The sequence below is a fragment of the Dendroctonus ponderosae genome, unplaced genomic scaffold, assembly GCF_020466585.1.
Source record: "Dendroctonus ponderosae isolate FM_Combo_2020 unplaced genomic scaffold, Dpon_F_20191213v2 Dpon_F_20191213_80, whole genome shotgun sequence".
In the NCBI taxonomy this organism is placed as follows: Eukaryota; Metazoa; Arthropoda; class Insecta; order Coleoptera; family Curculionidae; genus Dendroctonus; species Dendroctonus ponderosae.
Window position 1 is genome coordinate 29,766 of NW_026019017.1, and position 24,572 is coordinate 54,337.

General features: G+C 34.2%; 1 protein-coding gene across 1 annotated transcript; it reads left to right on the forward strand.

The window, feature by feature from the left end:
- Positions 1–22,471: 22,471 nt before the first annotated feature.
- Positions 22,472–23,779, forward strand: LOC125505520 (forkhead box protein F2-like). Its single transcript, XM_048669500.1, has one exon. It carries the CDS (start codon positions 22,763–22,765, stop codon positions 23,762–23,764), a length of 1,002 nt encoding a protein of 333 aa, XP_048525457.1. The 5' UTR covers positions 22,472–22,762; the 3' UTR covers positions 23,765–23,779.
- Positions 23,780–24,572: the final 793 nt, after the last annotated feature.

Consider the following 24,572-nt stretch of genomic DNA (forward strand, 5'->3'; position numbering starts at 1 on the left):
TTTAAGAAAAGCAAAACGCAATAGAGACCAAACACATGTAAAGCGCTTAAAACTTGAGAAAATGCAAAACTCAATTTAGCATCAAACATCGGTTCTCTTGACATTTATTCATCGACATTCTTGAGAAAAAATTATAGCAGCAAATAACACGCCGAATCAAAGAAATGCTAAAAGAAATAGAGCAAATGGGATAAGATGAAGAAACTTTCAATCAAACGAAAAAAGGCGCAACAAAAGTGCGAAATAATAAGTGGAAACGAACTTCAAATCAGGCGAAGTAAAAACAGTTGCTCGAACAAATCGGCAGGAAAGTAAGCAAAAAAATTTTAATGCGGGTAAACTTAAATAATAGTCATTAACAGAGGAAAATGACTTCATGAGCTGAAAAGACAAAAATAACTAGCCAAAAAATTAAGTAAACTAGCAGAGGACGCTAAATAGTTGAGAAACTATCCAAAATGTTATCGAAAAGTGACTAATCTAATAAAATAAACAACAACAAACACACACTTTTCACAAACAAAAACTAAACTAGTAATTAAGCATTAAATACTACAAATCATCAGAACGAAGACAAAAAAGTTACAGTAGATTAATAATCAAATATTACAAAAGGCAGATGAGGATAAGAACATAAATCCTAAAAGAAAAAAAAACAGATAGACAAATAAATTTGTTTGCAGAGTTGTTGGCAGCAAAGTTAGACTACAGTCAGTTGAAAACTATTTACTAAAATCATTTAGTAACAAATAATAAGCTGAAAGCTGAAGGTTTTTTTCCCGAATCTCCCAGACAATATCCTGATTTACTACGCCAATGGATGCATAAAAAGCATGTTCCCGATTTAAGGAAAATTAGCGCATCACTCATCCCGGGCAAGACTTACATACGATCCGGGTTACCGAGCGTACTCGAAAGATAAACAAAGAAATGAGAAGTGGGTGACAGATATTCCGTCTATCGAGGAAATTGAGAAGATCCATACTGTAAACCGTCAGTGAATTTATTATAAACAAATTAGGCAGCGTTAATTTATTACCGTCTTTATTGTTTGGAACTTTTTTTTGAAGTTCTAATAGCGGATCTTCCCCGGCCATTTTTTCCTGGAAACCATGTGGTTGTTCTCAAATGTTCTTATGGATATCGTTGTTTTTCACAGAGAAAAATCGGCCAATGACTACAACTTTAGATCAGCATGGGAAATCGTGATCGAAAAAATCGTCAAATTTCGCCTACCAAACGTGTAAATCATGACCTAGTCGCTGCTTTGAATAAGTACTTATTTGTTTGTTTTTGCTGGGCCATCAAGCCATCCTTATGGTTATCCAGTAAACGCAAAATACAAGGCTTTTCCGCTATTTATTTTTAAAAGCCGCGCCTGTTCCGTCTGGGACTTTCAACCAAGAAACAATGGGTTTTATGCTACGTTCCAACATTCAAATTAATGAAACTTAATTTTTAACTAACTGTTCTGAAGAGTAAGTTTTGCTTTGTTGCCGACGGGTCAATGCAATTAAGCGAAAAGTAAATTTTCTGGAAACTAGAACAGTTTTTGCTGAGGAAGTTGGAAAAATGATTTTGTTAATTTTTCTATTAAAATGATTAAAAGCGATAATTGAATGTAATATTTTAATTGCTCACTAATTTTTAGTTAGATGAGTGGAAGTAATTGTTACTTCTAAACACAAAACGGTTTTAAAACTGCAATAATTGAGTTACATCCATGATTATTTTCCGAACCCAAATGACAAATATTTCCACTGACTTAAGAAAATGAAAAAAAAGCTTCTTTCGGACGAAAACGTCCATTTATATAGAAGTCGAGCAAATTTTGTTTCATCCACCAGCGAGGAAAATTGCATCAATGTCTAGCCATTTTCCAGCGATTTCAACCGCTCAACCAACAATTGTTCCTACTAAACAATATTTAGTCAATGAGTTTCCAGCTGCCTTTGAATATCTAGTCTAAAAGCACGCTATTTTGAATGAAGAATCCGTATATTGCGGAGTATTTCCAATTTATTGCTGACGTTTCGGATTGGACTTAAACCATTTTCAAGTGAACTAAAGTTAAAATTTTAGAAGGTTACATTACAAAAAACTGGTCAGGTTTTGTTGAGGAAGTTGAAACTTTCGTCCTGCAAATGAAAATAATTGTTGATTTAGTGGGAACATTTGTCAGCTTTAGCTACTAAAAGATTTTTTGAAGAAAGAGGTTTTGCTATATTTCAGTCAAAATTCTAACTCAATTGTCGATGAAAATGCGTTTTCTTTAAGTATTTGTAATATTTCTATCGCCGATTGATTTTTAGTCAGATCAGTGGAAATAATTGTCACTTTCAGCTGCAAAGCCCACAATTGTTGCTACTAAACAATACCTATTAAATCAATGGGTTTTAAGCTGCGTTCAAACATCTAGACCAACAACGTTATTTTTAATTAGAAACGCATGTTTTGAAGAGTATCTACAATTTATTGTCGACGTTTCGATTGGACTTAGACCATCCTCAGGTGCACCGCAGTTAAAAGTTTAGAGGTTTAGTTAGTTTAATCATTTTACAGAAAACTCGATCGGAATTCATTGAAAAGTTTGTCTCGCAAATGGATCGAATCGCTGATTTAGTGGGAACAATTGTCAGCATTAGCTTCTAAGAAATAATAATTTGCCTGCTCTTTCATCAGTTGTAAATGTGTGCATTTGATTGTAAGTTTCGCAATAATTTGGCTAAAGAGTTTACTCGTTGTTCGTTTTAGCTGATGGTCAAGCTTGTTCGTCTTCAGTTAGTTGCAATATTTGGATTTCCTAATGATTTTTCAGGCTGATTAAGGGAAATAGTTGTCACTTTAAAGCTCAAACGGCCTGAAAAATCGGCTCTTTTGTGATTTTTAAATCCAATTGAGTGAAAATTACAATTCTTTTGCAGCAAGAAAAACGACAAATATTCCCACTAAATTACAAATTGACCACTTTAGAAAGCAAATGAAATTTTTTCAAAAGTCTAACAATTAGAAATTTATTCGCTAGTAAAACATTGAAATTATGAGAACAAATATTCATTTCCTAGCCCAATCAGCTAAATGACAAATATTTCCACTAATTTAAAAAATTGCCACTTTCGGACGCAAAAGTAAATTTATTTTGCAGTCTAGCAAATCCTGTTTCATCCACCAGCGAGGAAAATTGCATCAACGTCTAGCCATTCCAGCGATTTCAGCTGCACATCCGACAATTGTTCCTACCAAACCATATTTATCCAATCAATGAGTTTCAAGCTGCGTTTGAACATGTAGACTAAAGGAACGCTATTTGTATTGAAGAATCTGTATATTGAAAAGTATTTACAATTTATTGCTGACGTTTCGGATTGGACGTAGATCATCCTCAGCGCCGTTTTTCTTCCAAATTGATATTTAGTTCGATTAGTTAGAATAATTATAACTGAAAAATTAACAAGCCTAAAAATTCAACAGTTCAACAATATTCAAACAGCAAGCCTTGAAAGGGAATTATAATTCTGGGCCGAAAAATGGCAAACATGCCCACTAAAGTACCAATCGAAAACGAAGATTTATTTGAAAATCGTACAAATATGATTTCATATACCAGTTAAAATATTGCATTTATGTGAACAAATAGTGATTTTCCGGCATGACCAACTGCAAAACCGACAAATGTTTCCACTAAACAATATTAATTCAATGAAGAAGCAATAAAAGTTAAGCTGCGCAAGAGTTAATTTGTGATTCATTGCCGACGTTTCAGGTAGGCTTATGGCATCTTCAGGGCCAGTTTTGAAGTTTTGCCCTTCAAATAGGTTAGACAGTTAATTTAGTGGGAACAATTGTCAGTTTTAGATACGAAAGCTAGTTATTTGGAGCTGGCTCGGCTGTTGCAGTAAATAAGCGCATTTCAATGCAAGTTTCACTAGATTTCAGCCAAGGAAGCCAGATTATTGTGGTTGAAACCATGAGAAGGCGAGTTCTTCTACAGTTAATTGCAATCTTTGGATTACTGGATAATTTTTAGTCAGATTAGTGGGAATAATTGTCTCTTCTAAGATCAATTAGCTTAAAAAGACAGCGGTGTGCAATTTTCAAAGTGCAGCTGCGGAAAATAATGACAAATATTCCCAAACGGATTAAAATTTAGCAGTCTAACAAATCTAGACTGATCCACCAATCGAAAAATCTGCAAAATCGACATTTGTTCCCACTAAATATTACTTGTTTACCGCTTTTGCTGGAGAATCAAAGTTCTTGTACAAAAACAGAATAATTGAGTAGCAAAAAGCTTTAACATGTAGGTACCATTTGTGAATGTTTCCTTAGCTAGTTATCCTTCATCCTCAGGCATCGATTGACGATGTGGACTAGAATGAAGGAAATTGGGCGACAAAATGTGAGAACACAGTTAATTTTTGTTGAGAAAACGACATCTTTGGGTAATTTTATGGATACGAAGCGGTTCTGTTACCAGCCCAGGATAAACAAACAGTGAAGATGATTCTCCATGTTCTGCGATGCTTGTGAAATGCCACACATTGCGTTTTATGTCGGCGACCAGGTTGCCGCCATATTGTATCTGTTGCTTCCCCATATCTTCTATTTTCGGTGTCAAGATTCGAATTTCCAGTTTAATGTGTGTAATTAAATTTATTAGATTCGGAACATCAGATAAATTTAAACCGAAGTTGCTGAACAGTGAAAAATGCGATATAATCGAGGCAGTATCGAATTATTTATTGTTTCTGATAAACGAAATTTTCCTGGAAATATGAGATATTTTCGAACATAAATAGCGATAAATTGGGAGAAATCTATCAATTTTTATCTTGATAGTGTATCGTGCTTTTATGTCGCCGCATAACTTATGGCTCTAAATTTTAGTTAAAATTCTCCTTAATGGACACAATTAGAGCAAGTGTCGCAGTTTATATCGATTTACCTTCTTCGGTTTTTCCAACTACTTATTTATCAGTTAAATGGAAAATTGTATTAAATTTGTATTAAAATAGTGCGTTGTTAGTCAATTTTGTTGTGACTTTCAGTTTCAATCTTTTAATCCTTTTATTTAAGTCAGTGCGAATATTTTTGGAGCTGCCGGAACCTCAAAATTTGTGTTTTAGATTAACTTGCTGAGTTAGCAAAAAAAACGTTTTTTTTTTGTATTTTAAATTAAATAAATGATGGAGTTCCAGCTACATTTGCGGAATGAAGCTGTTCCACTTTAATTTTTACTTTCTCAGCATAGAGCCTTATTGTTTAAGCTTCAGTTGATATATTTAAGTTTCAGTTAATTTACTGATAAATTTTTAGGTAAAACGAGAGAACAATAGAATTTTCTTCAAAGTACAACTACTTTTTTACAAAGCTGGATGAACGAAATTCCAAAGTGTTTATCATTTTCTCGGTGTATGCACAAAAAGTGTAAATTGTGGGGTAAGAACAATTATCTACTTAGGGCAAATAATTGTCGATTTTGGTAATAAAACCGAAAATTGTGTGAAAAAAATTCCGTGTGGGACACTATTGGGAGCCAATGTTGCATTTTATAGTGAATTGCACTTCTTCACTTTCTCGCTGCTTCCATACCTTTTTTCGGATGGATTCTAAACTTTTTAAAACTTCGGACATTCACCACTGGTTGAAGTGCTGCTGTGTACACTTCTAAGATGCGACATTATTTTCAGGCAAATTTTCGACTTCTTGTTTATTAGTCAAATATAAAATTGTATTAAATTTTGCTAAAAATAATGGTTCTTTAAGGTGTGGCTTTCAGTTTCAATATTTAAAGCTTTGGATTTTGGAACATTTTTGAGTCTGTGATTAAACTCAAAATGCGTGCGCTTTAGATTAACTTGAGTTAGCAAAATGATTTTTTTTGTTTTAATTAAGTCCATAAGAAAAATAAATTTGTTCTCTAAATGTACAGTATATGTGAAAATAAATTGTGGTCTTCCAAGAAAATTTAAAGAATAAAGCGGGTCTAGTTCGAATAATCCCTGCTTTCTCAGCATCAGGACTTTAAGGAGTCTCATTATGTAAGATTTGGTGCATATATTTATCAGTTTTTAGGAAAAATGGGAAAGGTATGGAGTTTTATAACAAACAGCGCGCTTTTTTCAGCCGGTAAAACAAAATTGAAAATTGTTGATTCATTTTTCAGTTTTTGTGCAAATAATGGATGAACTGTGGAGTTTTAAGAACAATTGTCTATTTGGTGCAAATAATTGTAGGTTTTGGATTTGTAACGGTTAATAAATTTTGAACAATTATAACAGAAGTGATAATAGAATTCGTTTGTTGGGGAAAGTGTGCATGGCTTACTTAATTGCAACTTACAGCAGTCAAGAAATGGTCCTGGAAACAAAATTCTAGTAATTGAATGATTAATCAACATTCTCTGGATTAATTAAATTATCATATTAACGCCGAAACATCTAGATTAATTGACAAATTAATAGTAGGAATAATTTTCACCAAATTATTTAGGTTTTACTTGTATGAAAAACATTTGCAAGTGGTTTTAGTTACTGAGGTGAATGTGTATATTCACGTTCTTTTTGGAGTAAGTTTCCAAACTATTAGGAGAATAATGCAAGTTTCACAAAATTTTTAGTTAAAAGTTTCAGAAAATGTGGTTTACCCAAAACATTGCAATCTTTTCAAAGTAAAGCAGGAGCATCAGCAAACTTTGCACTGTGCTTTATGCACTTTTAGATGACAAAGTGAAAGAATTGTTGATTTAGTCGCAAAAATTGTCACTTTTGCTTTATGTAGAATTTGAAGTAAAAATCAACGTAATATTTGATACAGTATCAGTTTATTGGCGTATATTGAATAAAATATATGGCTTTCTGAACTTATAAAACTCTGTTATGACTACAAATCAAATTTCACTTAACACGTAAAAATTTTAATTTCCCGACAAATCATGAGTGGGAATAGTTGTCTCGTTCAGGTTCTAAACAGCAAAGTTCTTCCAGAAAATCTTGCACATTTTTCGATTAAAGGACAGTCAGAAAACGTTCAAGAACTATCGATTTAGGAGAAGTAATAAACATGTTGACATAATTTTAAATACCTCTCCATAATTTCTATAATGTTATAAAATACCGACTAAAACTTTAATGTTGACGCAAATTATTGCAAATTTTTCTCTTTATTTTGAATCAAGGTCGAAAAGCCGCCTATGAACAATGGCTTCGTGCATTGTGCCTATGTTGAATGAGGAAAAGTTGCAAAATGTTATGTAGTTTGGATGTTAAAAGTTAATTGAAAAGTTTACAAGTGCTGTGCGGTCCCAATGTGCAAAATTATATCGATAGAAAAGCGGCTAAATCTTTTAAAAAGTCTTAATTCCAATGAGTGAAAGTATTCAATGCAAAAAAAACTCCCCCAACATCAACTCAATTAGCTCTATTCTGGGCAGTTTTTTCCACTTACATTTTTCTCTAAATTCAATGTATAGTGTCTTCAATTCTTTGGCCACTTTTACGTATTTAAGGAATCATTACCAGAGCTTTTCTCTTTTGTTACCAAAGTTTTTTTTTTTTAGTTTTTTAATCATATTTGGCAAATAATTGGACTTTATACTAAATAACGGCTATTTTTGCAGTAAAAAGTGCATTCTTAATACCGTTCAGTTTGGAATGTTTACCATTTCGTAAATTTTCAAAAAAATCACTATTTGCAGCGACAAATTAAACTAGATAAGTTTTGGGCAAAGAGTCGATTTAATGGGAATAATTGCCACTTTTATATTCCTACTTATTTCTAAGATCTTAGTTCTTAGTTTTAATTTGATGGCGTGTTTATGCAGGAATGAGAATTTTTCACACAGTTTTAGTATTTGACGCAAACGGTACATCGCACCTAGTAGAGATCCTAGAAAACTCCGWGAGACTCMGTAGAAGTCATACCAAGGATGTGAGTTGCATTAAAGCAATTTTTTMTCAAAAMAATCGCCATCGAGTAAAACTCGCTATTTGGAATTGCAACATCAATTTCCAAGGTTTATTTCTGATTGTTGTCTATTTGGTAAGAACAATTGTTGATAACCACAAATAAATCCGTTCTAGTTCAAATAATTTCCAAGTTCTGTTGCAGTAAAAAGTTGCTTCCTGCTGGTAAGATACTTACCGGGCTTTGCTTACCTTAACCCCAAAGCCCATCTAACATTTTTCAGATTTTGAGCCAAATAAAGCGCTCACCCTGAGCTGCATGAAACATTTCCTCTACGGAACATGTTTAACAGCCATTAACAAGGCCGTAAATAGCAGCGTGAAAAAATCACGACCTATCAAATCTGGGCAAATGCAATCCAGATCCAGTACATCTTTTCGTGTGTCGGCATCCGAACGAAAATAATCCGATCTGTGATAGATGAGAGCGATTAAAATAAGAAATTACTAATTTTATGGCATTTCAAACCAGTGCGGTGCATCCAAATGGAAAATTCTTCAGGCAGGGATTTGTCAAAAATTGCAAATTATTTATTGATGGAATTGTGGGAGCTCAGAGATAAAGACCACTACGGGTTTAGTGGGCATAGAAATAACAAAATCTGAGGACCATAAAACACAGCAAGATTTTCTGTGCATTTAGAAGCGCTTTCAGTTTTAGCACACTAGTAATAGAATAAGTTGAGGAGCTTTAAATTAGAAAAAATGTTTGATGACAAGATCCGCCACTGGTTTCAAATCTTCGCAGTAAAGACATAAAATAGCACAGGAAACTGTGAATCCTCTAAAAGTTGAACATTGTTTATATACGCTAGTTTTATTAGGACGATTACCAGGAGCAAGGTGCCGATGGTTCGAACGACTTTGGAGCGCATAATTTTTGAAAATTATTGCCGTCCATCTACAGCACTGGAATGTGCGGTTCAAATGCATTGTGCATTAAACGATCCAGGTTTAATTCTGTCACTGCGAGGCACCTTTGGCTCATAGCCTTTATTTATTATTCGAACTAAAGACCTCGGTCAGATCAGATGATCTGCCGCCCGCTTTTGGGTGGTCTGAACGATGCATCATCCGCTTAATTGTGGCCGGTGTGTTTTTGTTTAAAATGGCGGAAGATTAAAGGGGTCTTTTGAGGCGGCGCGACGTCTATAAAGGAGCGTCGGGATGCCTATTTCGAGAACCGCTTTGTTTATAGCTGATGTCTTCATTGGTACATCTAATAGATCGGGAAGTTTCCGACCAAATCCACTAGTTTCAAACCGGCTGAAAAACTTACCTTATTGTGAAAGTAACAGAAAGTTATCAAAATATCCAAGAAAAAGAATATAGCAGTTCCATTAACAAAGTGGTCCTTCGCGCCGGATTTAGTGGGCTTATAATTTAGATTTCCAAAAGAGAAGCTGATTAATGAAGAAGTTGACTTCAAACAGGTAACGTTTTAGTTATGGAAATAAACGGAGGAATGAAAAGCGCAGAAGGCATCAACCTTTAAACAATCATAATTAACACACTCTGTGTTCAATTCCATAAATATGAAACCAACAGTTTTCTTCAAGTCTTAGTTATGCAGAAAATTAAGCATATATGATGCAAATGCGTCGAGGCAAGTGGAATTTTGCAGAAGACACTGTGTTATTACAATTACAATTACCAAAATGGTCCTTCGTACCGGATTTTGTTACATAAGTACTTGCTACCTGGTAAACTTTCAATCCTGGTGCTGAATACATACAAGAATACATTGACAATTAGGTACTTGCATAAATCGGTAAATTTACACAATTTGAGTTTCAAAAGTAGAAGAATAGAAGAACAGAATAAATGAATTGGCAGACCAATTCAAGTAATTTGTAAAAGTAATAGTAACGAAACGGTCACAAGCCGCAATAAAAGACACATAAATCGGCAAACTATAAGATCGTTTTAAATAAGAAACTTGAAAATTAGTTCTAGAATAGTCAATATTCTATTCCAATTCTAGATTATATAGAGAACATATATTTTTGCAAAATATTTTTCGATGCAAGATTCATTTTTAATGTTTTAAAAACTTGACCCCAAGTATTTCTGCTAGTGGGCCTATGCAAACGAAACATTATATATAAAGTATTTAATTAACAAAGTGGTCATTCGTATCGGCTTTTGATCATTTCAAATCAAGCGCAGTTTACATGGCAAACGTTCAATGCAAATGCTGATCAAACAATAAGAGCAAATTGTAAACGACCTTGAAGAATCGGTAAACTTGAACAATTTCGATTTTGTAGATATAATTTCTGATTTAAAAAGCTGATATTAAAGTAGAACAAATCCAAAAAAATAATGAAAGTGATAATGAATTAAACAAGCGCAGAGCAACATTGAAAGAGTCAAGGCAAAATCGTCTTCCAAACAGTTTATTTTAGACACAGATCAGATCATGAAATATAAAAAACATTCATTTTTTCAAAGAAAATTAGTGTAGAAAAATTCGGAAGAAATAAATAACAGCTTAAATCTTTCAAAAATTCATCTGCACATTCATATACACAATATTTTAAAAATTGAGGTTCAAATGCATGAGAGAATTATGCATAACAGATTTAATAAGCAATATGGTCCTTCGGACCCGATTTAGGTAGATCATTTCGAATCAAGCCCAGTTTATCTGGCAAATAATAAGAACAAGACTCAGTAAATTTGAACAATTTCGATTTCGTAAATATAATTTTTGATTTAAAACGTCGACATTAAAGTAGAAGAAATTGAAATAAGTAATTAATGTGATAATTAATGAAACGAATGCCGTGCACGATTGAAAGACCCTAGACAAATTATTCTTCCCCTTTTAAACCCTTTTAATGTTTACACTTAAGACTTCCGGTCTTTAATTTTAAAGCAAGTACAATTTTGCAGGTAACCTTTTAGTGCCGATGTTAATAATACGTTAGTAACATTAAAGTATAAGTCGAGAAATCCATAGAATCGCATTATTTAAATATCAAAGGCAGACATTCTTAATCAAAACAATTGACAATGAACTAAGCCAAATTTCAGTCAGTCATAACAATAAGAATAACGAAAAAGAGGCAGCACAGCAAATTTGGGAAGAGCTGAAAGGAAAAAATAAGTAATACGATAAATTTACCGTCAATTCAACAGAAAACATTATGCAGATGCGCCCAAACAAAAGGTAATTCTGCATAAGAGATTTAATTAGCAAAATGGTCCTTCGCATCGGATTTAGCTACGTCCAAGCCAAATGCTGTTTGATTGTAAAGTAATTCCAGGAATCAACAGAATCGGATTTTTAAATCTCATAGACCAAGAAAAGCTCAATCAAAATGAGTTAAAACTAGTTTGTTTTGCCGATTTTTTGTTGAATAAACTCCTTTTCACTATATTTATAAATAAATCTAAACCCAATATATGGTCTTGCTCTCAATAAATAATTTTTTCGAACCGTCCGTTTTTTGATCCCAGTTTTAAACTCTGTTTGGGATTCGTGCGATTTTTGATCCTTAAAAAAATTCTACAACTCTAAACAAATTACGTACTTGCTAAATACGAGCCTTGGAAATGTGTCCACCAAATTAAATTGTAGTAAAATTTAAAAAAATTAATAATATAAAATACAAAACTCAAATATGTAGAATAATTCTGCTTTAATGGAATAACACAATAAGTGGGTGCGTTGGTCATTTAAACTCCCAGAATAAATGATTCATCAAAACGATTGGACTCTTATTGGTCACCAAGATGCACCAATGAGAAAACGCGAAACAGCACAGGTAACATTCATGTGGCCGAACTGTTTCAGGTAGTTTTTACCTGTTTGGTGTCGGTTTTTATTTGTGAGCACTCAATTAAGTTGCCGAAAATACACTCCACCCACAGACATGGCAGTCTAGCCAATATTTCGCAAAATAACGAATTCAAGTATTTTGTTCGCCAGAATTTCAATGTATTTTTGTTCACCGAGAACATTTAGGTGCGTCATTACCGTGAAAATAATGGTGCATTTTACAAAGAATTCACCAAGCCAACTACGTCTTCCGGTGTTTTTCGCATTTTAAAAGTCAGTGAAATCAGGTCAAATCGAAAAATTGAGATTTTTTTCATTTTAATGTCATTCTAAGTTACTAATTTGCTAAATTCTACTTATTCATTAAAAGCTTTTTGATATAAGATTCGATTGATGGAAGCCAATTTTATGGGGTAAAAATGTCCTGACGATGAAGATGAAAGATCTAATGGTAAATTTTCTTTAGCTTGTAGTTTTTTGTCGTTCTTATATGTACTTAATAATATTCTAAAATCACAGTGTAAGTGACAAAAAGAAAATATATACAACTTATAAATCAGTTTAAAATACAAAGAGAAAGAGACAAATTTTGATCATATTTGTTTAAACTAACTTTAGAAGAAATATCTATACACATCCTTATAAACCTTCATTCGCATTTACTGAGTTTTATAGTTTTTTGCGTTTTTATTCATTTAGATCTGAAATTACTCTGATATTTTACTGTTTTGCAATGGTTTTCATTTAATTTCCATTTCGCAGTCTCCGCAATTCTTGCTGTAATCCTGATCATTTAAAGTATTTTTTAATTTAATTTTAAACTTTGTTTCAATGTTGTAAAATCAGCAGGTTTTGAGGCGTTTTCATCAGTTTCATCAGGTTCAATAGTTACAGCATTCCGCCAAAGAAATCTACAATTTTCGAGTTTATTTTACAACTTCAACTTCAATGCTATTTCCAGTAAAATTGGGACCAATTTCGTTTAAAAACTGCAGAATTTAGGGCAATTTTTACAAAACCTGCGGTAGGTTTTCGTTAGAAGTCTCCTCCGATTTAGGCGCCGGGACAAGGCAATAAAACTCCATTGATAATATTTAGAATGCGACCTGATGCCCGAAGTTTGCATGTTTGTCGGACACGTCAAAACAGTCTTCACTCTTCAGCCGGTTCCGACTCAGCGGGACCTTAAAGGGCTTCGCAATGGGTGGTAGAAACCCATAAGCCCCAGATCGATTGTTCAACCTTTCGGGCACATCAAGTGGCTTTAAGTAGTTTTACTTATAACTCATTTTAATACTGGAAGTGAACCAATATGGGTAGACTATAGCCTGAGCCTGGCTGAAAAAGTTCCAAATCATTCAACTGTTGCTCATATGGTTGGAAATCAGTAAAACCCCCGATTAATGAACTTTTAACTGTTTGAACGGCGTCAGCAATAAAATGGGTTACTAATCATAAAATCGGGTCGGCATCACTTGAAAGAGACCGTACTGGTCGTTTAACGTGTCAATGACGAGTTGTAGATTGATTTTAGGACCAATTTAGGTTTGATTGAATGCCTTTCGGGGATTTCATATCGGTTTCAATCAGCTGTGCAAAATTTTTTTGGATTTCAGCATCTATGGTTACTTAAAACCTCGCATTTGCATGCGCTAAAAACACAGACTGGTCATGTTGATCAAAAATTAAGAATTACATGTTAGTGGCGAAACGTTTTTTACTACCGCACTCTCTAAGCGAGAAAAAGTTGATTTTTGCCCCAAAAGTTTGTGTGAATATTGCATAATATTGAAACACTAAAGCTGCAATTTACCAGTTAATTTGAACAAAACCTACAGATGCTAGTTTACAAATGAATTTTAAGGCAGGTCGATTTTAGACGGCTGTTTGACTTTCTTTTGCTGAGAAAATGCAAGTCAAAGAAGAAATTTGAAGATGTTTTAGAAATTTTCGATTCAGCAACTTAACTTTGTATATTGTTCTATTCAAAACTTGTTATTATTTGTTCAAGTAGAGGTTTTTCAAAAAAACAAAGTTAAAAACTGAAATAAAAGTGAATCGAAAATTTGGTTCTTGTAGTGTGAATTTAAAAATTGACTCAATAAAATGACAAATATTTATTAAATACATATATAATTTTCCGAAGGTTTTTCACAAATTTATTTAGAACCCCAGTTTTCCAGTCAAACCTGCCAGCAAAAGTCTCTGTTTTTGCTGTTATTCTCATCATTTATTTCAATCAGATTTGCCATCAATTGTTGGTCAATTTAGGTACATTAATTGCTATTTTATATTGACAAACTGTGTTAGTGTTTAAATAAACTTAAACCCCAGAGCTGGTAACGCGTCAGCTAAGAAAGCGTTAGAAAGATCAAATGAAGAAAGAAAATAAAAAAAGGCAAAAGTGTAAATTTATTCGGGAAAATAACCTTCAATTTGTGGTTTTGTCTCATTGCAGGGCCATGTGCTTCAATTTATTTTTAAAAACAATTAATTTTAATTCAAATTTTCGGTTCTCTTAAATCCTTATTTCCTCTATAAAGAAAACTTGAATAGTTTCAAAATCGGGCTTTTGCTCACTGGATCCCGAATTATTTAAAGCCTGAATTTGTCTGCACCAACCACCAAATTGGAGCTTTGGAAAATTTGTAAAAAGCCTAGTAATTTGAGATTTAATTAACCAGCTTTTAAGTCTAAAATGTCTTAAAAATGCACATTTTTCCACATCAAGCATGAAAGAACTTGCGCTTTCTAGTAAATAAAGCTGCAAAAGCCACGTTCTACCGGACGTGCGGTAGCGCTTTGTTAACACATACTTTCTCCCCTCGTAATTGAAAAGTAGTGGACCAAATCAATTATCGATCTTCGAAGAATATGTACATGTTTCGATATTGTACCATCCGATGGAGTGAGACCTAAGTCCAAAAGCGTTGTTGTTAGTTTAATGCATGTAGAAAATATCAAGCTAAAAACACAAAAAGTTGAGCCGAAATATCAACATTTTCATAAAGAGTCAACCAAATATTGCAAGCTTCAATAGATGAAGAGTCCAATTTAAAAACTTGTACCTTTGAAGCATTGAAAATCACTGTTTGTTACGACCGCACTCCCTAAGCGAGCAATTTCGTAGCCACGTTAGTGGGAAAGTATTCGAAATTCATTCAAAGTGTGTACGAATATTTTCTAATATTTCAAAACTCAAGTTTGAATCCGTAATTTGATTTGGACAAAACCTACAAATGTTACTTTACAAAGGAATTTTAAATCAGATGGATTATAGACGGTTGCTTTGGCTTTTTTATGCTGATAAAACACAAACCAAAACAGAAAGTTGAAGACATTTTGGAAACTTTCGATAACTTTGTGCATGTTTCTATCCAAAACCTAGTGTCATAAATGTTCAAGTAGATAATTTTAGTAGAAGTAGAAGTAGAGAAGTTAAATAAAACTGAATGTGCATTTTGGTTTATGTAATGTAGAGTGTTCATTTAAATCTTGACTCAGTAAAATGAAAGGTTTTTATCGAAAACAGCATTTTTTTATTCTACAAATTTTTTAATCTAGAATTCGAGTTTTCCATTCAAACTTAAAAGCAAGGAAATGTTTTTAGAGGTTTTCTTATCTCATCTATTTGAAACAGATGAAAATCAGATTTGTCATCAATTTTTGGTCAATTTTCGTTAAATGCTGTTTGATATTGATAAACTGTGTTAATTTAAATTAAATTTAAACTAAAGATTTGGGGAAATGTCATCTACAATCTACAATCATCATGGTCAGATAATACTAACAGAAGCTTCAAAGAAGAAAGAAAGCGACGAAAGACAAACGTATAGCTTTAGTAAAGCGAATTTCCTCGAAATAATTATTTCCAATTTTATCATTTTGCTTCGTTCTAAGGAATTTTTTTCAATTTCTTAAGATTTTAATTGGAAAGTTTTTTACCAATTAGTTAATTATAAAATAATTAAATTTAAATTGAAAAACCACCTTTTAATACTAAAATTGTTAATGAAAATCGAAATTGCAAAGAATGCAAAAACCCTCGAAATAAAGGATTTGTAAATATTCAAATCAGACCTTAAGTTTGGACTTAAACCATTTACATTAATGATGTATGTATTTTTAATATTCTGAACTTAACCGTACAATTTTGTGTAGTGTTAAGTTAATGTCAGTTAATAATTCTTTAACAAAATATGTAAAACAACTTTGCAGCTAGATAATTCAACTATCAACTTTAGGTCTTTCTGCTCGGACCGCATTATCTGATCCACTACCATTCAAATACGAGGGAAGAAAGTATATGGTAACAAAGCGATGCCTGCGTGCTGTAAAACTATAGATGATTGATGAGCCGCAATCAACCGGTAGAGCTTTGGTGCTTGATGTGGAAAAGTGTGCACATTTTCACATATATACTATTTGCAACCTGAATGTTGACTAGTACCTAAAATCTTAATCTACCATGCATTCGACAAATTTTCCAAAGCTCGAAATTGCCGTTTAATGCCGAAAAATGCAGGCGTTCAATCATTTGTTTATCAATTAACTTGTCTTTCAACAATTAGCTTTATATACGGTACGTACTTAACATGCAGGAAAAGAACTTAGGTAGGTACTATAAAAAGTTAAAATTTTCATAAATCGCTCAAATCAAGGGATTATTTGTCATTACTGGAGCAGGACCATCCAGGAATAAACGACGTTTCGACCTACGTCGCCATCTCCATACTCACAACTAGTGATTTATTTTATTGATTAGCAAAGTATTGGTAACAGTTGCAAGCTTTCCAAGTTGTTAATTTGCCAAAAAAAGTACTAAATTCATCTCTCAACAGGCAGATTCATATTATTCCAAATGAAATTGACCTTGTCGTTTATTCGCCCATTAAATCAACTGCGTAATTGCCTGAGCACTGACAAATCCATAAAAGACAAAAATTAGTGGCATAAATGAAAAATCAACATAAAAAGGAAATTGGCTGCTGGTGTCGTAAATCACACAGTGCGTTGAAATAGGAAAATTCCATAAAGCCATAAAGTTGTAGATAATAAATAATTAAAACGATGCCCCAAAATCTGATGATTGCCCGTCTCCAGGTGGGGCGAAACGTCTGGAATTCAAACATCAATATCCGGCAGGTTTATATGTAGAGAATGTGTCGGAAATCACGAAACTTCCTGGTTAAATGAAGGGTTATCGGTAGGAATTTGGTAGAGACTCTCTTAACAATCCAGATTATGGAACATGTGAGAATAAATCGGTGATGCTGAACCGATGAAACATCGTAAACTGGTGGGCGTTCGGGATCATCTTGAAGGCGGGATTTGTGACAGCTCGGGGGTGGATACTTTGGGACATATTAATGGTACGAGCAGTGGCGGTGAGTGATGGAAAAGTGCATTTTTTATTTTTCTTGTCAATTCCACATGTTTTGCCTGTTGGAGTGAAAACCAATTTAGTTCATTTTAATGGATCAAAAATTTAATATATATTATATATTTTGAAATATGTTCCCAGCAAAGTCTTTTAATGGCTCCTAATCCTCATCCAGGTCACCTTCGAGGTAGTTGGGCTTACTGACAAATAAATGCTGATTTTAAGAACCTCTCTTAGATTTTCTCTTATAGTACGAGAAGCGATTAGAGCATTAAATTGCGCTCGTTTTTTTTTATCAAACATCATTGAAGAATTATTTCTAATTTTGACGCCAAAAGCGAATAATAGTAATAAATGCAAATCTTAAGAACCGCTCTTGGTTTTTGCCTCATATTTAGAGAACTGATTGAGCTGCATGGCTGTAGTTGACATTGCTGGATAGAGCACGAAATTGCAATCTTTGTACCAAATATTATTGTAGAATTATTTCTGGTTTTTACGCAAAATGCGAAAATTCCAAATAAATGCTGATTTTAAAACCCGCTCCTACCTTTTGTCTCATAGTTAGAGAACTGATTGAGCTAAAAAGCTCTAGTTGGCTTTGAGAAGTAGAGCATTAAAATGTACTCTTTTTCATACCAAAAGTCACTCTAAAATGGTTATAAATAAATAATAAAAATAAACGAAGATCTTTCGAACCGCTTTTGGCCTTTGCCTCATATTTACAGAACCGATTGAGCTGCAAAGCTGTAGTTGCCATCGCTGGATAGAGCACTAAATTGCACTCTTTTTCTACCAAATATTATTGTAGAATTATTTCTGGTTTTCAAGCAAAACGCGAAAATTCCAAATAAATGCCGATCTTAAGACCCGCTCTTGGTTTTTGCCACATATTTAGCGAACTGATTGAGCTACAAATCTCTGGTTGGCATTGAGGGATAGAGCATTAAATGACGCTCTTTTTCGTAGTAAACGTGATTAAAGAATTGTTTCGAGTTTTCCTGGAAAATGTGAAAATTCTAAATAAATGTGAATCTTAAAAACCGCTCTTGGTCTTTGCATCATATTTAGAGAACCGATTGAGCTGCAAGGTTCTAGTGGTCAGTGAATACTAGAACATTAAATCGGGCTCTTTTTTACGTCAAATGTTATCCAAGAAATCTTTTTTGTTTTCACGCAAAGTGCGAAAATTTCAAATAATTGCGGATCTTAAGAAACGCCCTTGGTTTTTGCCTCATATTTAAAGATCCGATTGAGCTGCAGAGCTCTCGTTGGCACAGGGTATTAGAGCATTAAATTGCCCTCTTTCTAATACCAAACAACATCCGAGAATAATTTCTGATTTTCACGCAAAATGGGAATATTCCAAATAAATGCGGGTCTTAAGAACTGGTCTTAGTCTTTCCTTCGTATTTAGAGAACCGACTGAGATGCAGAGCTCAAGTTGCATTTCAGAGATAGAACATTAAACCACTCTCTTTTTTTTCTAGTTTTCCCTCAAAATGCTGCAAAATGCTTATTTACATATACAAAATTTGAATCTGATTGGCTGTCGTTCTTCGTTTTGAATCCAAAACTTTATCGGCAGTTTTTTTAAGTTTGCAAGTGTTCAACAATCATATACATATATGATGTAGATGTATTCAGAATACAGAAGGGCATAGAATTGGTAGCGTCCAAAACACAAGGAAATCATTTTTAGATTGTATCATTAGTTTGTAACAATTTATTTATGATGTTCGCTTATGTTTTAGGTATATTTTTTGATCTGGCCTATTTTTCTTAAAATAACAGACAGTTTCTTGTGTAGAGAATGATATAAGTGTATATCATTCTCAAGAAACTATAAAAACCAAAGGACTCAAAATAAAATATACCATTATACATTTGAAAGGAAAAACCATAAAAAACGATTACCAAAAATTACCTACCAATAAATCTCATAAACTTATGTGAATTGAATTGTATCGTTAAGTACAATTGAAAAATTGTACTTAACGCTAATGACTATTTACGATAGTTAAAGAACTAGATAATAATATAATTGATTAATTTCAACATCTAGAGAATTTTGACTAGTCTTAAGGTTCGTACCATTCCAAAAATTAAGATGTTCTTCTAATAATTTTTAGCGTTTTTCAGCTGTTTATTTCCTTAATTTAGTTTTATGTCTTTCATCTGAATAAACGTTTGTGTGATGCTGAAGTACATTCATTTAAGTAATATGATTCTCTTAAGAACTATTCTCAAAATATAGCAAACTCAAACAAAAATTATTTATTAATTTATATTAATTTTTTTCCTCATAAGTTAATATTATAGAAATATGTTGGTTTCTTATTTGTTAAATAACTACATAAAAGAAGTTAACATTTATTTCTACCTTTGCGTGGTATATTTGAATCACCATACCTCTGAGTCATTCTGAGTTATTGTAGGTACTTATTTCCGCTAGCACAAATAATTTTTACGAGTATTTAAAAAATCTACAATAAAATCATGCATTCCATGAAAACTTAGTTTTCGTTGAAGTTAGATTTTAGACCGAAACGCATATTAAAAATTGTTTAACAGATAAACCTACTTTCTCTTAGTCTCTATCTAGAATTGGCTAAGTTTTATTTCAAACGCTCTTAAAAGTACATATTAAAGTAAAAAATGCAGGTTTCCTGTTTTCACTTCTAGGTACAAAAGCTCATCTGAGACGTTAAAACTGATAATATTTCGGAATCTGATAAAGATTTAAATGAAAATGTTCCTGCTTCTATATTAAAAGACTTTCTACTCTAGATTAATCAATAATGTGGTGCAGAAAATGTCGCCTGATAATAAACATACGGAAGCGGAACAGACCCAATGGACCGTTGAAGGTAAAAACTTTTTACAGTAAGACTGAGGACAGTGTTGCAGATAAAGAATCTGATGGAAATGTGTTGGGGATAAGAAAAATAGCAAAAATTAGCAACATTGTTCACACTAAGAATGATGCCAGAACAAGCAATGTGAGATAACTACTGAAATCGCAAGAAAGAATTTCAGATTTTCTTCCTTAAATGTTATATTTTTTTGCTAATATTATTCTATTGCTCCATTGGCAAAATCTGTTTTCGTGTTGTTTCCGTTTTAATAACAACTTATTAATACGTATTTTGTCAAATTTCTTATCTAGGGTCAGTGTAAACAATTTTGGGGAGATTATGTCTCCTTGGCGGGCACTTCGACTTACCGGGATTTTTTTCGTCTTAGTATTCTGCTCTATTTGGACGCAGAAGGTGGCATTTTGCTGCGAATACCTGGAGTATATTCTGGCATCATTCATTAATGAGAGGAAGGCCCATGTTTCTACAGAGTCGAAGGCCTTTCTGTAGTCTACAAACGCTAGGTGAAGTTGAATGTTAGGTTTATTTGATTTTTCAATGAGTAACTTTTTGAGTGTTTGGAGGTAATCCAAGGTACCTACTGTAACCTTTTCTAAAGCCAGCTTGCTCTACTGCTTGGTATTGGTCAAGCATTGATGTTACTCTGTTACGATTTTCAGTTTAGTTAAAAAGCCTGTTACTTACTTAAAAACGCGATTGGCTTGTCTTTCCAAAGCTGGGTGGCCGAACAGTGTCCTCAGAAACCATTAAAAATGCTGGAAAAACAAGTTGCTTGCGAAGTTAAAGTATTGTGCGATTGAGACTGTAAAAAGGAAGATCTACAAGGCAGAATACACAACAACGAAGTGTTAAAAATTATTATCAAAGTGGTGGAGGTTTTGCAGCCACAGTTCGCAAAATGCGGACAATTAAGGGCCATCGGAATGCTCCAACTGAAGCTACTGTGAGGAAATTAATGGAGAAATATTAGCAAACTGGATCTGTAAATGAAGTGATAACCGAAACACGCGTTCGTCCTGGTCGCTTGACTGAAAATATCGCAGAAGTACGTGCAAATGTTGAGGAAAGCCCAACCACATCAATTCGACATAGAGCTCAGGAAATTGGTATTTCCACAACCACTATGCATCGAATTTTAACAAAAGATTTGAAGCTTCATGCGTACAAAGTTGAATTGGCTCAAGAGCTAAAGCGAGAAGACCATGAGCAACGAAGAACCTTTATTGATTGAATTTTGCAACAACGACAATTGGACGGTGATTTTTCAACGAAAATAATCTTTAGTGACGAGACCCATTTTCATCTTGATGGCTTCGTTAATCGACCAAATTGTCGCATTTGGGGTTCCGAAAATCCACGAGTGATCGTGCAGAACAGATGCATCCAAAAAGAGTCACTGTTTGGTGTGCATTGTGGGCTGGAGGATCACCGGACAATTTTCTATTGAAAATGCAGTGAAATCTTAACTAATTTTTTGTGCCAGAATTGCAGTGATGGATCTCAACAACATGCGGTTTCAACAAGACAGTGCAACATGCCATACAGCCAGAGAAACTGTTGAATTGCTGCACGAGCCATTTCCTGGTCGTGTTATTTCTCGTTTTGGAGATCGGCATTGGCCGCCCAGATCATGCGATCTAACGCTTTTGGACTTTTTTCTTTGGGGTTTTTTAAAGTCTCAAGTTTTTGTGAACAAACCAACAACGATTGAAGCCTTAAAAGGTGAAATTCAACGATGTATCTCTGAAATACCGCAAAATATATGCGCAACAGTCCCTGAAAATGTCATGAAAAGAGCACGTCTTTTGTCGTCATTTGCCTGATGTCTTATTCGATTCATGACCTCATGATGTATACTTCATTTATCAATAAATTTTTCAAACATGCCACAAATATATATGTTTTATTTAAAATTTAAATTCGTCGTTCTTATTGGAGCTGGAACACCTTTTATAAGAGCTTCAAAAGGAAGTGACACTGTTTCCAACATGCTCAACACACTTCCATACAATTTTGTTAAATATTATGTCTTATTTAAACGCAAGTCTTATAACACTCTTGCTGCAAGACCATGCAAATCTTGCTTTGCGGCATGTCACAAGCTAATTAACAAAAAAAATGTATATACGTCATTGCTGTTCTCAAAAATCGAGCTCAAAATACCCATCAAGGTTTGATGGTATCTGCTAGATTTTCGGAAACAACTGATAAAAACGGGCAATTTTGAACATTCAAAGTGGCCGAAATAAATCAAACAAAGCCCATTGTGGACCGTCTGATAAAATCAGGTTTGCATTAAAATAGCGAAAATAGTATACAAGATTTTTTGCAATTCCAAGTTTCGACTAGTTTGACCAGGAATAAGCGTCACTCGAAAGCGATTCGCTGAAATCGACGTGAAGATATAGTGGGGATGTACAGGAATCCCGTGAAGGCCCGCCTGAAAAACCTGATTGCCAGCAAACGAAAATGATTGCCATCTCACTCACACTTAGTCATCGAGATCCCGACCGCGCTCCAGGCTTAGTACCTAGCGAATTTTAATATCATTCCGGTTTACAAGAGCGTACGCGAGACATTTGTATACAAAGTTTTGTGTAAATTGTGTACGATTTCCCGACCAGTGTTTGTATATAAGCCCCGTAAATATACAATATTGTGTATATACATACTGTTCCCAGTGTATGTGTATCAAATAAAGATCAGATTGTTTATAGTTTATATGATTCCGATGTAAATGTTTTGAAGAATGATGAAAGAACAGCAGTTGGTCGAAGTTGGCGGCGTCAGCCAGTCATCCGCAGTCGGTCTCAGTATCCAGCAACATCTAAGTCAGCTACAGCTCCACCATCCTAGTGTGATATCGCTGAACGAGTCAGCGGCCAGTTCGAGCCAGCAACAGAGCCACAGCGCCATCAGCAACAATGTGTCGCCCGAAAGTTCCGCATCTGGGGACCACGACCAGAAGCCCAGTTCATCGGACAAGAAAAGTGGCATCCGCAGACAGGAAAAGCCCCCGTACTCCTACATTGCGTTGATCGTAATGGCCATTCAGCATTCGCCCACCAAACGTCTCACTCTCAGCGAGATCTACTCATTTCTCCAACAACGGTTCCCGTTCTTCAGAGGCAGCTACCAAGGCTGGAAGAACTCGGTGCGCCACAATCTATCGCTGAACGAATGCTTCATCAAGTTGCCCAAAGGTCTTGGCCGGCCGGGAAAGGGTCACTATTGGACCATAGACCCAGCCAGTGAGTTTATGTTCGAAGAAGGCTCTTTCCGCAGACGACCAAGAGGTTTCCGGCGAAAATGTCAAGCAATGAAACCGCAGTATCCCCATCCAGGCAGCTTCTTCGCCAACAATATGACCTCAATGGTAAATCAGGCCACTGGCTACGATCATCAAGCGCTAGTGCAGTCGCAGGATTACTCCACCTGCTCCTACAACACGCCGTCGCCTCAAGTGTCTTCGGTTTCCGGGGGTCATTACGGCAATTATGACTATCCAGCGGTTTATCAGCAACAGTGCGACCGGGACTGGGGTTCGAACCATAGCATTCTGACCCCATACGGCGACAGTGCTATTTCCAGTAGCTATCTGAAGGCGCCTCTGAGTCCCATGCCGGAGAATCAGGAGACTCCACCTCCTACTGTGGATAACTACTACCAGTATGGCGTTATTTCCACCTCTACGGAGAACCGTAAGTTTTCAGTTGATTTATTTAAAAAATTACCACATTTGTCTGTATAGGTACCATGCTATAATAGGAGAGGAGAAATACATTTTTCCTCCAAAATTATCATCACTTAAAAAGTAGTTCATTATCTTTTTTCGGCCCACAGATTTTTGATTGTAATAATCGCTGAAGCTACTTCACATTGTAGTGAGTTAAGATTTAAGAAACAAAATGGACTTTTGGAAAATAGGTACATACTTAAAACAAGTTGCTAATGCTAATGAAATAAAAGTAACGAAGTAAATGTACATATTTTTTATATTTTGTTTAATGCTTGCTACATATTAGGTACTAAGTTAGGTTCATCTTTGCATTAACCCCAAAAAAATTATTTTGCTTTGATTTAGCTTTTTTATTCAAACATACAAACTTAAAAACTAGGTACACACTTAGCAACTCTTGAATTAACCCCTTAAGAAAAGAACAAAAAAATAAACAGCACTCTGTCTTAAATAATAACAAGCCCTTAATTTCGACACTGGAACCATTTTTTAAAAGTTATATTCAATTCTTTCTCCTTTTTTTACGTCTTTGCTTTGGAGCGTTCTGCTGTTCTGTTCAAAACATTTAAGTACTGTTTGTTTTTCTTCATAAATGTTATTTGGTGCAAAATCTTACATGTAGGTAGCTATAAACATTTTTTTCCTGTGTGAACATGTGTAAGAACTTTAACAAATTGTCTGTTTTTTTATTTATTGTGACAATTTTTTATTGCACATGTTATTATTTGACGTTTTCCAAACTCTCAGGTTTTAATGTTCCAACTTTTTGAACTTAAAAATCAGCAGACTCTCTTAGTTGAGAACTATGAAATTTTATTTT

Excerpts from the sequence above, each read along its gene's own strand:
- LOC125505520 (XM_048669500.1), top strand. The coding sequence starts at position 22,763 with ATGATGAAAGAACAGCAGTTGGTCGAAGTTGGCGGCGTCAGCCAGTCA.